General features: G+C 40.4%; 1 protein-coding gene across 8 annotated transcripts in view; it reads right to left on the minus strand.

The window, feature by feature from the left end:
* RGSL1 (regulator of G protein signaling like 1) overlaps nt 1-15,129 on the minus strand; it is a 131,526-nt gene that overhangs the window by 6,415 nt on the left and 109,982 nt on the right. For 4 of the 8 annotated variants that reach the window (XM_063613811.1, XM_055234351.2, XM_055234357.2 and 1 more), the window contains one exon: nt 9,249-9,339. The exons of 1 other annotated variant lie outside the window; for it this stretch is intronic. In XM_063613811.1, the coding sequence (XP_063469881.1) occupies nt 9,255-9,339 (85 nt within the window). In that variant the 3' untranslated portion in view covers nt 9,249-9,254. Of the gene's footprint in view, nt 1-8,569; nt 8,642-9,248; nt 9,340-12,596; nt 12,658-12,732; nt 12,810-15,129 lie in introns of those variants that run through there. 3 more of the 8 variants (XM_055234350.2, XM_063613809.1, XM_063613810.1) reach the window with 3 other exon arrangements.

Here is a 15,129-nt window from a genome sequence, read left to right on the forward strand (position 1 = left end):
GTGTTTAAGTTATAAGATACTCCTTGAATTCGCTGGTTGAGAATAACCTTTAACATTTGATTTTTGGTGGGTCTTTGCTGGAGCTGCAGCCTAGGAGAGAGGTAAGTCTTGGAGCTGACTCCTGGGGCAGCTCTTCCGTTCTCTACTCCATCAGCTTTAGGACACAGTGGGCTCTCAAGATGATTTGGGCAAAGAACAGCACAACCTTCCTCTGGAGGAGACCCTGGGAAATTCAGCATTCCTTTTTCTCTTCTGTGGAGATTTTCTCTCAGGCTTGCCTAAGTGCCTAGTACAGTGCCTGGCATATACTACACACCCAGTTTTACTTGTTGCTGTTCTTAATTATTGCTATAGAGTGAATTGTGTCCCTCCCAAGTTCATACATTGAAGCCCTAACCTCCCAATGTTTTAGTTTGAAGATGGGGGTCTTTGGGAAGTAATTAGTGTTGGATGAGGTCATGAGGATAGGGCCCTCATGTTGGGATTAATGACCTCAGAAGAAGACAGAAAGAGCTGTCCTTTCTCACTGCCTTATGAGCACACAGAAAGAAAGTGTCCGTCTGCAAGCCATAATGAGAGTCTTCACCAGGACCCCAGTGGACAAAAGTCACTAAGACAATCACCATAGGCTTGCAGCAAATGTTTATGCTCCTCCGGTCTTCTCCTATCACAGGAACAGAATTTTTTTTTTTTTTTTTTTTTTTTTTTTTTTTTTTTTTTTTTTTTTGAGATGGAATCTCGCTCTGTTGTCCAGGCTGGAGTGCAGTGGTGCGATCTCAGCTTACTGCAAGCTCCACCTCCCAGGTTCATGCCATTCTCCTGCCTCAGCCTCCCCAGCAGCTGGGACTACAGGTGCTTGCCACCAAGCCTGGCTAATTTTTTTGTATTTTTTAGTAGAGACAGGGTTTCATCATGTTAGCCAGGATGGTCTTGATCTCCTGACCTCGTGATCCACCCGCCTCGGCCTCCCAAAGTGCTGAGATTACAGGCATGAGCCACAGCACCCAGCCATATTTTTTTTTTAAAGGAATGTATTTTCATCACCTCCACGGTGTTTTTCATTTGTGTAAACTTTTCATTGCTTTATGGCCTATTTGCTTAGACTAAGACCAAAAGATGGGGCCAGGCGTGGTGGCTTACATCTGTAGTCCCTGCATTTTGGGAGGCTGAGGCAGGCAGATCACTTGAGGTCAGGAGTTCAAGACCAGCCTGGGCAACAAAGTGAAACCCTGTCTCCACTAAAAATGCAAAAAAAAAAAAAAAAAATTAGCCAGACCTGGCGGCATGTGCCTGTGGTCCCAGCTACTTGCGAGGCTGAGATGAGAGGATAGCTTGAACCTGGGAGGCAGAGGTTGCAGTGCGCAGAGATCAGGCCACTGCACTGCAGCCTGGGAAACAGAGCCAGACTGTCTCAAAAACAAACAAACAAAAGACCCTGCCGAGACGAGCTCGGTCGCGGAGACCCTAACCCAGTGGCACTAGAGGAATTAAAGACACACACACAGAAATATAGAGGTGTGGAGTGGGAAATTAGGGGTCTCACAGCCTGCAGAGCTGAGAGCCCTGAACAGAGATTTACCCATGTATTTATAAACAGCAAGCCAGTGATAAGCATTGTTTCTATAGATTATGGATTAACTAAAAGTATTCCTTATGGGAAATAAAGGGATGGGCTGAAATAAAGGGATGGGCTCTGGCTAGTTATCAGCAGCAGGAGCATGTCCTTAAGGCACAGATTGCTCATGGTATTGTTTGTGGTTTAAGAACACCTTTAAGCAGTTTTCCGCCCTGGGTGGGCCAGGTGTTCCTTGCCCTCATTCCGGTAAACCCACAACCTTCCAGTGTGGGCATCATGGCCACCATGAACATGTCACAGTGCTGCAGAGATTTTGTTTATGTCCAGTTTTGGGGTCAGTTCCCAACAAGACCCAAAGATGGTACTAACAAGAGGAGAGAAGTGGGTGGGGAAAAAGCAAAGGAATTAGATTTTTTGAGGCTCTAGAACACCATCAACAGGATTTTATGTTGCTAATATTTATATTTAATATTATTGATTAATAATATTTATTCAAAAATAATAACATAACATTACTATGTTAGCCACTAATATTGGCCTATAAAAACTTAGCCCACGAATCTTGAAGTGATTTGATGTCCACAGCAGGAGTGAACCCAAAGCAATGAGAAACATAAACAGAGAATTTCATTCTTTCTGCTCACTGAAAATTCTCTCTTCTTGAGAATCAAGTCTTTTAAAAAATACATTTTGTGAAACAATAATCAGCGAAGATTTTGTTTAGCTCTTTTAACAGGGACCAAATGACTGTGACTCAGACAAGGTAGAAGATTATGTGTCTTTCCTGTTAAAGCCTCAGCTGTTCAGCAGACCAGGAAGTAGGAAGTGATGCTCCATGAGTCAGTGAACAAATAAGACCAAAATCCCTGTCCTCATGAGGTGGGAGCAGGGTGGGGTGGGGAAGAAAACCAACATCCATCAGGACAGAGTATACTGGAGGGTAATAGTAAGCAGGAAGAAAGTTAAGCAAGGTAAGAGTAGTTAGGGAAAGTAGATTAAATTTAAAGACGGGGGTCAGGTGGACCGCATCAAGAGGGAGCCCACCAAGGGAAACCGCAAGGGAGCAAAAGAGCAAGCCGTGGAGGTATTTGAGGGAAAGCAAACAGAGGGAACAGATAGTTCAGAGGCCCTGGGGCCTGTTCATACCTGAGCTGTTTGAGGAGCACAAAAGCATGATTGCCACGCAGAGTGAGCAAAGACCAGCAAGAAGAAGAGAAGACAGAGGGGTCAGGGAACCAGGGAGGGAGGGCCCCAAAGCACATAGAAGGGTTTGGGTTTTTACTGAGATGGGAAGCCCTCAGTGGACTGTGGGCAGAGGAGTGGCATGATGTAGCTTAACACTTAAAAGAATCACTCTGCGTCCCCTGTGAACAGAAAGCAGAGGGCAAGAGTAAAAACAGGAAGATCAGTTAGGAGACTATTAAATAGTTTGTGCAAAGACTTTAGTAGCTGACGCTGGGTGATGGCAGTGAGGTTGACTTCAAGTGGGCAGGCAGACTGGGGATGTATTTTGTAGGTAGAGCCAACAGGATTTGCTGACAGAGTGAGATATGGTGTGAGAGAGAAGAGTCCAGGACAATTGTCAGCATTTTGGCTTGAGTGACTGGAGGAGTAGGGCTGCTATTAAATGGAGGTGGAAAGGCTTCCAGAGGAGCAGGTTTAGAGGGAAGACCAAGAGTTTCATTTGGGACATGCCAAAAGTGATGTTTCTAATAGACATTTAAGTGGAGATGTCATATAGGGTTAGATGTGCAGATCAGGAGTTCAGGGAGATTGGCTGGGGAGAAATTCATGAGTCATCTAATGATAGTATTAAAGGCCTTGCAATGAGAAATGATTATTGAGAGAATGAGTGTGGGAAGAAAATAACAGGGAGAAAGAGGAAGAGAGGTCAAATAGTTACTTCCATCACTTCTGCCTACATTCCTTTGGGTGGAATTCAGCTACATGTCTTTACCCAGCTGCAAGGGAGGTTGGGGAATGAAGTTTCTACTTGGGTAACCAGGGGCGCAGCTAAAATGTAGGGGGTTCTATTACTAAAAATAAGACGAGGAGAAGGGAAACAAGAAGAACAGTTAGCAGTGGCTTCCAACTTGGTGTTTTTATGATGCATCTAATGAAAAAAGAGAAGAGAAGGCAGAGACAACAGTGACAAGAATAGGAAGAACAAGAAGATGGGACTGGGGAGAGAAAGTTGAGGAAAAGGAGGGAAGGGGGGAATATAAAGGCGGGAATGCAGAGGAGTTTGAGTATATGAGGAAAAGAGAAGAAGTGAAGTAGGATAGAAAGAGGAGAAAAAAGGTTAGGGAGGCGTAGAGGAGGGAGAAAAAGGGGATGGAGAAGTGTGATGAAAAAATAAAAAGACAAGACATTAAAGTGGAAGCAAAGAGAAGGGGTAGCATATACATTCTAAAAAAGGGGCAACGTAGTGAAACCCCACCTAAAAAAAATAGCTGTGGTGGTGTGAGCCTGAGACTACAGTGAGCCATGATCATGCCATTGAACTCTGGCCTGGGCAACAGAGTGGGACCCTGTCTCAACAAACAAACAAACAAGCAAACAAATAAAAATTGAAAGGAGAAATTTGTCTTACAGGCATCTGCCAGTTACCCACGTCTGAGTGGAAATTGAGGCTTATGTTTTACCAGTTTTTATATTTGAATTAATCTCACTGATACGCAGTAAGTACTGGCTGTGTGCTGGGCCCTGAACACATAGAGATGAGGGAGCTTTTTTTCACTTCCCATAAAGAACAGAACAGCAAAATAGCACTTGTAGGGTGTTACTTTTTAAAAAAATTTTGGGTAAATGATGTGGGTTGAAAAAGATCAGAAGCAAAAAAAGTTGAACTTTAAGACATAAGCCAATTTAAAAATGAGTAATCAGATGTATTATAAGTTTAATAGTCGTGTCCTGTGAGAAACCCAATTATGTTATAATTCATATTATTTGATAAATAATACAATGAAAGTATCATAAATACTCACACTCTTTTTACACTAACAAGCTATTTTAATTTTTTGTATTTTATCTTGAACTCATTTACATGCATATGAGAGTTTCACATAATTGACACCCTAGTGTATTAGTTCATTCTGATGCTGCATTTTTACTTAGATAAAATTACTTATATTACAAATATAGCATCATATTGATTTATAGTAATTATTTAAATGAATATTTAAGACTCTATTAAAGTATCCAAGATTGTTTACACATTTTCCTTTTGCTGATTTCTAGTTTGCTTCCATTTTTAATATGACTAATACTCCAAAGATCTATGTCACACATATAATTTATTCCTTAAAAAATATATATGTAGTTATTTTCTTCCTTCTAAATATTGCTGTAAAAATGTATACGTAATTATTACTTGAAATATGTGAAATACTTGGGTGTGTATGTTTAATTTTAGTTCATTGTGGGAAAGTTAATTTTAGAAAAGAAGAAAGAATAAAATAAATAGCACTTTGTAATCTTGACACAGAGTAATCAGTGTTAAACTTCTGATTTTTTTTTTTTTTTTTTGAGACGGAGTTTCACTCCATCACCCAGGCTGGAGTGCAGTGGCGCAAACTGGGCTCACTGCAACTTCCACCTCCCGGGTTCAAGCAATTCTCCTGCCTCAGCCTCCCAACTTCTGGTATTTTTAATATGTATATACATTGTATTATTATGTTCCCAACAATATAGATTCATGTATCTGCATACTATTAGTCATAACTTGAGTCATAGCATAATGAAGCTTTTGTATCTGCATTGACTTCCATTCTGGATATTTTCTCATATTATTAAATATTTGTCTGCAACATGCACCATGATTTATCTAACTGCACCCCTCTTACTGGACAGTTAGCATTTTTATTTACTGCAATTAACAACAGTAAAATTAATTTGAGGTCAGCCTTTGCACACATCTCTGATTAATTCCTTAGAGTTAAATATCTAGAACTTCAATAACTGGTTTAAAAGTTTTCATATTTTTATGAGTTTGAAATATATTAGCATATTGTATTCTAGAAGGGCTGCATCAACTTACAATTTTCTTTTCTCTATATGAGAATGTCTGTTTTCCCTCACACTTAACAAGAGGCAGTCTCTTTATTTAAAAAGCAAACAAACAAAAAATAGCTCTATCAGTTTCATAGGTAAGAAATTAACTCTCCTGCTTCATTTTGGATTTTTTTGACTACTTCTGAAGCCAAATATTTACACCCTCTATTGGTAGATAATGATTTGTGTGACAACTCATGTTCTTTCTCCATTACAAAAAATTTGAGGTGTTCATTCTTTGTCATTTTTAAAGAGCTCTTTATATATTGAAATTATTCACTTTGTCAAGTATCTTCTATGTAGTCCTGTTTTTAAATTGTACTTTTAATTTTGTTTATGAGGAACTTTGAAGAATAGAAACTTTAGATCATTAAGTAGTACAATACATCAGTATTTTTCTTTCAGCTTTTTGCCTTTGTGTTATGCTTAGAAAGTCATTCCCTTTCCAAGATTATTTGCCTTCACTTTGAATTTTTAAAATTGTTCTACTTTTTCAATTTAACTGAAATACTTTTGGCATGTGGCCTTGCATCATTTTAAATTGTATGTATGGGTGGAGGGTGGCCAAGAATTTCTATGAAAATTTATTAATATTAGCTATGAAAAAGTGATTTGATATAAAAAATGGGTTTTTATTCAACTGTTAGCAAATTAAGCTGTTATCCAAAGCAAGACTTACCTGCAATGCTGATTTTAGTCTTAAGAATCTATAAGTCTCAATTTTACTATGTTAAATGGAAAGACATCCTATGTTCGTGGATTGGAAGACTTAGTACTGTTAAGATGACAATACACTCTAAGTTGAACTCCAGAGCCAATACAATCTTTATCAAATCCAGTTGACATTTGTTTATTTACCTATTTACTTATTTAGCAGAAATTAAGCTGATCCTAAAATATGGAAATACAACAGCCCCAACTTAGCCAAAACAATCTGGAAAAAGAAAAAACAGAACAAATTGGAGGACTCTCACTTCCTGATGTCAAAACTTATTACAAAGCTACAATAGTTAAACAGTGTGGTACTGGCATAGGAACAGACATGTAGATTAATGAAATAAAACTGAGAGTTCAGATATAAACCTTTATGTTGATCACAAGTTGATTCTTTGCCAGGAGTATGGAAGACAATTCTATGGGGGAAAGAATAGTCTTTTCCTCAAATGGAGGTGGGATAACTGGATATACACATGCAAAAGTATGAAATCGATACCCCTCCTCACACCATACACAAAAATTAACTCAAAATGAGTAATACACTTAAATGTAGGAGCTAAAACTATAAAACCTTCAGAAGAAAACATAGGAGTAAATTTTTGTGGTTTTCGGTTAAGCAATGGTTTTTTAGATGTAAGACCAAATGTACAACTTACAAAAGGAAAAATAAGGAAATTGACTATATCAAGGCTTGAAAGTTTATGCTGCAAATAACGCTAAGAAAGTGTAAAAACAACCTACAGAACGGGAGAAAATATTTGCAAATCACATATCTGATAAGAAACTTGTATCTAGAATATATAAAAAGCATTTACAACTTAAAAATGAAAAACTAAAAATAATCCAACTTAGAAATGGGCAAGGGATTTGAACAGACATTTGTCTAAAGAAGATGCACAAACAACCAGTATGCATACATAAAGACGTTCAACATCATTAGCCATTAAGGAAATGCAAATGACTACTACAATGAGGTTTCACATGGCACTCACTAGGATGGTTATAATAAAAAAGACAGACAATGACAAGTTTTGGTGAGGTTGTGGAGAAATTGAAACACTTGTACATTCCTGGTGGAAATGTGAAACTGTGCTTTGGAAAACATTCTGGTAGTTTCTCAAAGTGTTAAACAGACTTACCATATGACTCATCAGTTCTACCCCTAGATAGACACACAAAGAAAATAAAAACATAAATCCACACAAAAACATATACATGAATGTTTACAGCAGCACTATTCATAGTAGGCAAAAAGTGAAAAACAACTCAAATGTTCATAAACTGATAAATGGATGAATAAAGTGTGGTATATCCATATAATGGAATATTATTCAGTGATAAGAAGGAATGAGTATTTGTTATGACTTAGACGAATCTTGAAAACATTCTGTTAAGTGAAAGAAGCCAGTTAACAAAAGACTAAATGTTATATGATTCCATTTATGTAAAATGTCTAGAAAAGGCAAACCTATAGAGACAGAAAGTAGTTTAGTGGTAGCACAGAGATGGGGAGCATAGTGAGGAGAAATGGGGAGTGATGGCCAGTGGGTATGGGGTTTCATTTGGGGGCAACAAAAATGTTTTAGGATTAGATTGTATTGACTGTAAAAACCTGTGAATACATACAACCTAAAGGAGTGAATTGTATGGTGAATTGTATTTCAAAAAAGCTGTTAAATTTTTGAAAAATATATTTTTTAACTTTAGAGACAAGATCTCCCTCTGTTGCCCAGGCTGGAGTGCAGTGGTGGGATCAAAACTCACTGGAGCCTCAAAGTCCTGGGCTGAAGTGATCCTCTCACCTCCACCTCTTGAGTAGCTATGACTACAGGTGTGTGCCCCAACACCCAGCTAAAAAATCTTTTAAAAGATGCAAATAATGTGAAATTGCTGACCTATTTTAGATCCTGGAGTACCTACCTGCTACAACATTCTTTCTTTTTCTTTTTTTAAATAAAGGTTGAGGAAAGATGATGTCATAGAAAAACCTTTAAATTTGACAGTGATGCTATAATAATCCAAGTAAAATGCCACAGAGATTGGGCTAAATTGAGAGACTATGTAGGTGTGAGAAAAATTTACAAACATATTTCTTTGGGAGAAAGATATCATTATGTTTATTTTTAAGAAGTTGGTAAAGTACATTTGCTGTCACGCTCCTGGAGATAATCCCAGAGTCACTGCAGACTAAAGAGATTGAGGCAAACTGGCACTGTTCTTGAAGCCACAGAAATGTTGAGTTATCATCAGGAAGACAACTAAAGAAAAGTCTAAAGCTGTCGATGTCACGAATTCCTAGCATAAACACACAGAAATCATTGAGAATGGCAGGGCCGGGAGCAGAACAACAAATGCCACATGGATAACACTTCTTTTAGTAAGACCTACAGAACTGTAGCCAGTCCAGAGAAGGCTGACTGGACTGACCAAAGACCTTTGTCTCTGTGCCCTTTGTCCTCTGTGTCCATTCTGATTTCCTGTCTCTCATTTTTCAGCAATAAAGTGTATGTGATACAAATCAGTAGTTCTGAATTCTGGCTGCAAGTTAGAATCACTTGGGCTCAACCCTAGACCAGTTAAACCAGAACGTTGGGTGGGGCTTAGGCTCCAGCATTAAAAAATCTCGCAGGAACTTCCAGTGTCTCGTCTGGTCTGTTAGGAGCTTAGAAGTCATCACTCCATCTTAACAACAAGTAAATAGCGAAGTTACTGACAGATTTGAAGACAGTTACATACACTGTAGGATAAGAAGACACACAAAGATGTTGCTGTTCGCACAGTAGATTGTTTCTGCCAAATTTGTGGTCTTATATATGAATGCGTGCAGAATGGATTTATGAATACTCAAAGCAACATAGAAGCATTGCATAGAAGATGAGAAAATTTAATAGGAAGTACTCATGTCCATTTACATCAAATCATAGAAGAATTTCAAAATAAGTAGCGCCATATAGAAAATGAATGTGAACACATCCTCCAAGGAGAGACACACCCTAAAAGAAAAAAAAAAAAGCTATTCAAGATGCAAGACTTCAAAATATCATGATCATAAAAGTCAGTCCACTCTCACGGACTACTTCCGAGCAATTGCCCATAATACGTAATATACCTTTACATATGTTGAATTTTTTTAGTTTTTTAGTTTTGTTTTGTTCCCCTACTATTTTAAATTGTCTCCATTTTTTTTTGACAATTTGTTATGTATTCCATCTTTGCATCATTTCCAATACTGGCGGTATAAATCGTGTAAAGACTTTTAGAGAGTTCTAATTTGTTTTATGCATTTTTTGCAAATTTGACTCCTTCATTGACTTTGTCCATGTATGTAAAAACATTGAAACTTTCTCAGTAAATAAAGAGATGGTCCTTTTTGTACATCTGCTTTTATGACAGATAACATTTCTCAAGATCTCAGCTCTTTGGGCAACTGCATATGTGGTAGTAGTGGCCTAGTGTGGTTTTTGATTGATCTTGTCGAAATACGTAGGTTGTGTGTCATAATATTTCAGATGACTGCAGTTATAAAGCTGGGTGCACACAATTACCAAGCACAGTGATATGCATTATATATTTTGTTTTTGACTTACTTCCTTATGACTATGGTTCGTCTGCTCATACTGTTATGTTTGTGTGGCTGTCATTAGTATAGCTGAGTATTTACCTTACCAAAATGTTATCATTGTCTATTTTATCGTGTCAAGTGGCCTATGAAGAGTTCTGCTGTGTTTTCATGTCTTCCAAATACATCCCCTTTAAAAATGTAAATAAATGTTTTTAAAGAATTTTTAAAATTATTTTTTCCAGAATTGTGTTTTCAGGATTTTGATCTTTCAGGCTTGTGATTTTTTGAATTTTAGACTTTAGGGACTGTGAAATCTTTCAGGATTTCAGCCTTCAAGATTATAGTGTTTGGGATTGTGTCTTTCATGATTATGGCCCAACCCCCTGGCAAAGAGGTCTGATTTTCCAATTCTGTCCTTGGGTGGAGCTACCAGGTGCCCTACCCTCAGAGCCCAGGGTTGGTCCTGGAGCCCCTGTGTAACTAGCTCTGGGTACTGCACTTTCCCTCACAACCTCCCTGCACTCTCCTCTGCCTTTGTAAGTTGTCCCTTTACCAAACCACCTCAGATTACCCTAATTAGAGAGTGCCATCTCTCTTCTGCTGGGACCTTTCCTATGTTCTCCTGGGGCCTCTATCCTTCCTCACTATCCATGGCGCAACACCGGTCACTGGTCCCTAGTTCGCAGCATATGAATGGGTTTAATTTCCAAATTTCTTTGACAGACGGTAGCTGGAAGCACAATCATCATGTCTCACAGAAACAATACCATCATTGGCACTGAATTTGTCAGATGAGGCCATCAGTGCCCATTTAGACCAAGTATAATTGATGTTTTACACCCAGCCGTCTTCTCCCCTCCTGAAGGTGCCCAGAGGACTTGTGGGTCCCCTTCCCTCCCCGCTTTCTGTAGCCCTCTGGATTCTTCTCGCTCCTTCCTTCACCTGCAGGGACTCAGCACTCACAGCTCACTTTCACCCTCAGAAAGTTCAGGATGGGGCTTCGGGAGGCAGGACTGGAGAAGAGTAATTCCCCCACCAAAGCAGAAGCTCCTCTCATCCCTGCCGGGACCCTGCCCCAACCCCAGTCCCAGCCCCAGTGTTGAGTATTCAAACTCCCAGGCCCATCCCATTTTGGCTGGAGGTGGGGAACAGGGGGTGTTGCTAGATCAAACATAGGATGTTCAGTTAAATTTGAATTTTAAGTAAGCAACAGATAACTTTTTTAGTATCAGCTAAATATGTCCCATGCAATATTTGGGCATACTTAAGCTAAAAAAGTACTCATTGCTTATCTGAAATTCATATTTAACCTGGTGCCTGTATTTTTATCTGCTAAGTCTGGCAGTCCTACATCTCTTCAATCTTTTTTTTTTTGTTCTACTGTTCCCATTTCCACCTACCCAAACCCATATTTCGGCACAAATACAATTCTTGAAAAAAATGACTCGTATCGACTCTCTGATTTTCCTCTGACATTTAAGCAAATTGTCGAGTCTTTGTGTACAGAGTCTCCACGGGACACCAGGAAGCGTCACATATTTTGAAGCCACTGACAAGATGTGTAGTGCTGGCATCTTCCTGCCACCATTACTTTGCCTATAGAATGAAGCTTACAATTCCTAGCGCTGCTGTCACATAGTAAGTGTGCAATAAAGGCTCACTAATATTTTAAAAGTACATATCTGTCAGGAACTCAGCGTGTGCATGTAGAGGGCATGGAAAGAAGTCTTATTACTCCCTATTAATAATAAACATATAACACACAGATATCTTCCAAAGGACTACATATGTGTTAGGAATTAAACGGATCTTGTGGGGTTTTGTTGTTTTTTGTTTTGTTTTGTTTTGAGACAGGGTCTCACTTTGTCGCCCAGGCTGGAGTGCAGTGGTGTGATCTTGGTTCATGGCAGCTTCGACCTCCCAGGCTCAGGTGATCCTCCCACCTCAGCCTCCCATGTAGCTGGGACTTGTGATGCCCTTTTCATTCTGCCCCCAAGGACCATGTAACTTGTTGGAGAAAATATATTCAGAATTTTCCCAGGAATATTCACTATACCACTCCTGACCAACCACTTCCTTCATGTCCTGGGAAGTTTAAGGAAAAGACAGAAAGAGGGAAGGCAACTAAAGTCCCCCACCCTCCATCTGTTCCTGGCCTTATGCTGTGCTCTTGGACTACATTATATGCAGTCAGTCCTCAAACAACCCTATGAGGTAGACATAATCAGCTGCATTTCACATACAGTGTTGGGAGTCAGCGAGGGTAAGTAATTTGCTGATGATCACAAAGTTGCTAGGAGCAGAGATAGGATTTAAACAAGACTGTCTCATGGAAAACCATGAGCTCTGACAGAGGGTGCAGGGCCTTCTGGTCTGGACTCTGTTGGCTGGGGGAGGGCCCATGTGTCAAATGTGTCAAAGTCACTGGGTGGGGCTAGCTGGCTTGTGATCTTCATCCGGGAAAAGAAGTATTGTATCCACGAATCCTTTGGATTGGAAATGGCCTTGGGAGCCCTCTTGGGAGCAACTTATCATTTTCCCTGTGCCCTTTTACTTATGAAGAGGATGGCAGGCTCACAGATTGTGATTGTGGACACGCTTTATTCTGGCTAATGACCTGCAGCCCTGGAGGTGTATGCGTGAGGGCTGGCACCCTGAGGTCCTGCACACACGGGCCACCTCCTCCTCTGGATGACACTTGGATCAGTTGGAGGCTCTCAAAATGAGGGATAGATGTCTTTTCATACTTCTGTATAAAGAGGGGAGACTTCATGTCACTCTCTGACATGTATCAGAAAAGGCTTCTATGTAGATGAAGGCAAGTCTCAGTCACTCTTGCTCTTTCCGCTTTCCTCTGCCTCTTTCCATCACCCTTTAGTCTGAATGGGCTGTATGAGATTCCTAAAAAACAAAGAGTTCTTAAAGCATCAAGATTTATTGGAATATAGAAAAATTCATGAAGACAATAGCATTTGCTGTTTCTTCTTTATGGTGGTAGTCACAACTGTGATTGATAGTTGAATTGATTTTCTGTTAATAGCACAGTCTGACTATAAGGTCAGTGAAAGCATGAACTTCACATTCTGTTTTCTCCACTGCATTTCCAGCACCCAGCACAATTCATTTACTCATGCATTCAATATTTATGAGGCAACTATTATCTGCATGTCACTGTGCTCGGTAAGGTGAAAAATAGTTCTTGGTCTATTCTAGGTACAAATAAAAATAGGACTTGGTCTCTGCCCTACAAAGGCATGTAGTCTAGTAGGTGAGACACATACATGAATAAGTATCTCAAGGAGAGGAAAAAATGTGTCTCAGAAACTAAGAGGAGAGAGTTAAGAGGAGAAAGGAGAATCAGGAGGTATCACAGTGTGATGTCTGTGTGATGGAGAAGAAAGGGAAGGGGCCTTTTAGACAATCACCAAGTTGCTGGAGAATGGTGTGTATGAGACAGAGAGAGGAAAAAGATAAACCTGGAAACCTGGACTGAGGCCGTATTAGCAATGGCCTTGTACGTCCCACAAAGGAGTGAGACTTTTCCAACCAGGTGAAGGAGGGGAATAAAAGCTTTCATGCTGAGGAAATGAGCAGGTCAGATTTGTTCTCAGTGTGTGGGATGAAGCAGCGTGTGTTGGGTGTGTGTAGAGAGGGGAATGTGGTGACTTCACAGGGCCAGTGATGGGGACAAGGGCCTGAGAAAAGCAGTGCCAGTGGGATAGAGAGGAAGGTCCGGATAGCAGCGACATGCCCAAGGCAGAGTGGAAGAACTTCCCTTTCCTGCAGGTAAAATATGGTAGGGGAGGCAGAGGAATGAGTTGAGGATGATTCTGAGTTTTCTTTTTTTTTTTTTTTGAGATGGAGTCTCGCTCTGTCGCCCAGGCTAGAGTGTAGTGGCGCAATCTTGGCTCACTGCAAGCTTCGCCTCCCGGGTTCACGCCATTCTCCTGCCTCAGCCTCTCCAAGTAGCTGGGACTACAGGCGCCCGCCACCAAGCCTGGCTAATTTTTTTGTATTTTTAGTAGAGACAGGGTTTCACCGTGGTCTCGATCTCCTGACCTTGTGATCCACCCGCCTCGGCCTCCCAAAGTGCTGGGATTACAAGCCTGAGCCACCGCACCTGACCCGATTCTGAGTTTTCTAGCTTGGAAGATGGGGTTGATTGGAGAAAAGAAATAAAGGGGCCAAAATTGATTTGGGATACATTAAATTTGTGCTGTGGATCCTGTTAGAATGGATTAAATTTGCAGTGGATCCTATTAGAGGAGAAGCTAGTGGCTAGGGATCTCAAGCAAATGGGAGAGTGCATTGTAAGAAGGTAAGTTCAGCAGGAGAGCCACAGGAGGCACTGATATTTAAGGAAGAAACAGAAGAAATGTGAAGAAGAATCAGAAAGAATAGTCAGAGCTATGACAAGAGAAAGAAAAAAATGGTGTTCCCAAGTCTCTAGGAGGCAGTGATCACATCAGAGGCCCAGATTGTGAGTTCATACATTCTTTTCTAAGGAAGGTGGTCTAGAACTGTGGTCAGTAGAATTTCTGGTGACTACCCTAGGATATCTATGCTCTAATCTCTAGAATCTGTGAATGTGTGACCTTACATAGCAAAAGGAATTTGTTGGGTGGAATTAAGGCTAAGGACCTTAAAACAGAGACATTATTCTGGATTGTCTGGGTGGGCCCTTAAAAGGGAGTTGGGAGGCAGAAGAGGGAACCAGAGAGATGTGATGATAGAAGAAGAGGCAGGAGAAATTCAAAGAATGGGCAGGACTTGACCCACCATTCCTGGATTTAAAGACAGAGGAAGGAGGCCAAGAGCCAAGGGATGCAGGTGGCTTCTCAGAAACTGGGAACGGCTCTCAGCTGACAGCCAGGAAGGAAGTGAGACCTCCATCCTGTACCTACAAGGACTGAATTCTGCCAATAACCTGAATGAACCAGGAAACAGATCCTCCCCAACAGCCTCCAGAGGGGAACACAGCCTTCCTGACACCCTGATGTTAGCTTGAGTCCCAGGTCAGACTTCTGACCTACAGACTTGTAAAATAATAATTTGTGTTGTTTTAAGCCACTAAGTTTCTGGTAACTTGTTATGGTAGCAAAAGGAAACTAACACAGGAACTGAAGTGGGCCAGGTTCCTTACCTGGTTCCTCTTTCTTGGCCTTTTCCTTAGATGGTAGTGGCCCCTGGATCTAGTGTTGGGACTCCTTTTCCCCCCCTC

Source organism: Symphalangus syndactylus, chromosome 19, assembly GCF_028878055.3.
Source record: "Symphalangus syndactylus isolate Jambi chromosome 19, NHGRI_mSymSyn1-v2.1_pri, whole genome shotgun sequence".
NCBI lineage: Eukaryota > Metazoa > Chordata > Mammalia > Primates > Hylobatidae > Symphalangus > Symphalangus syndactylus.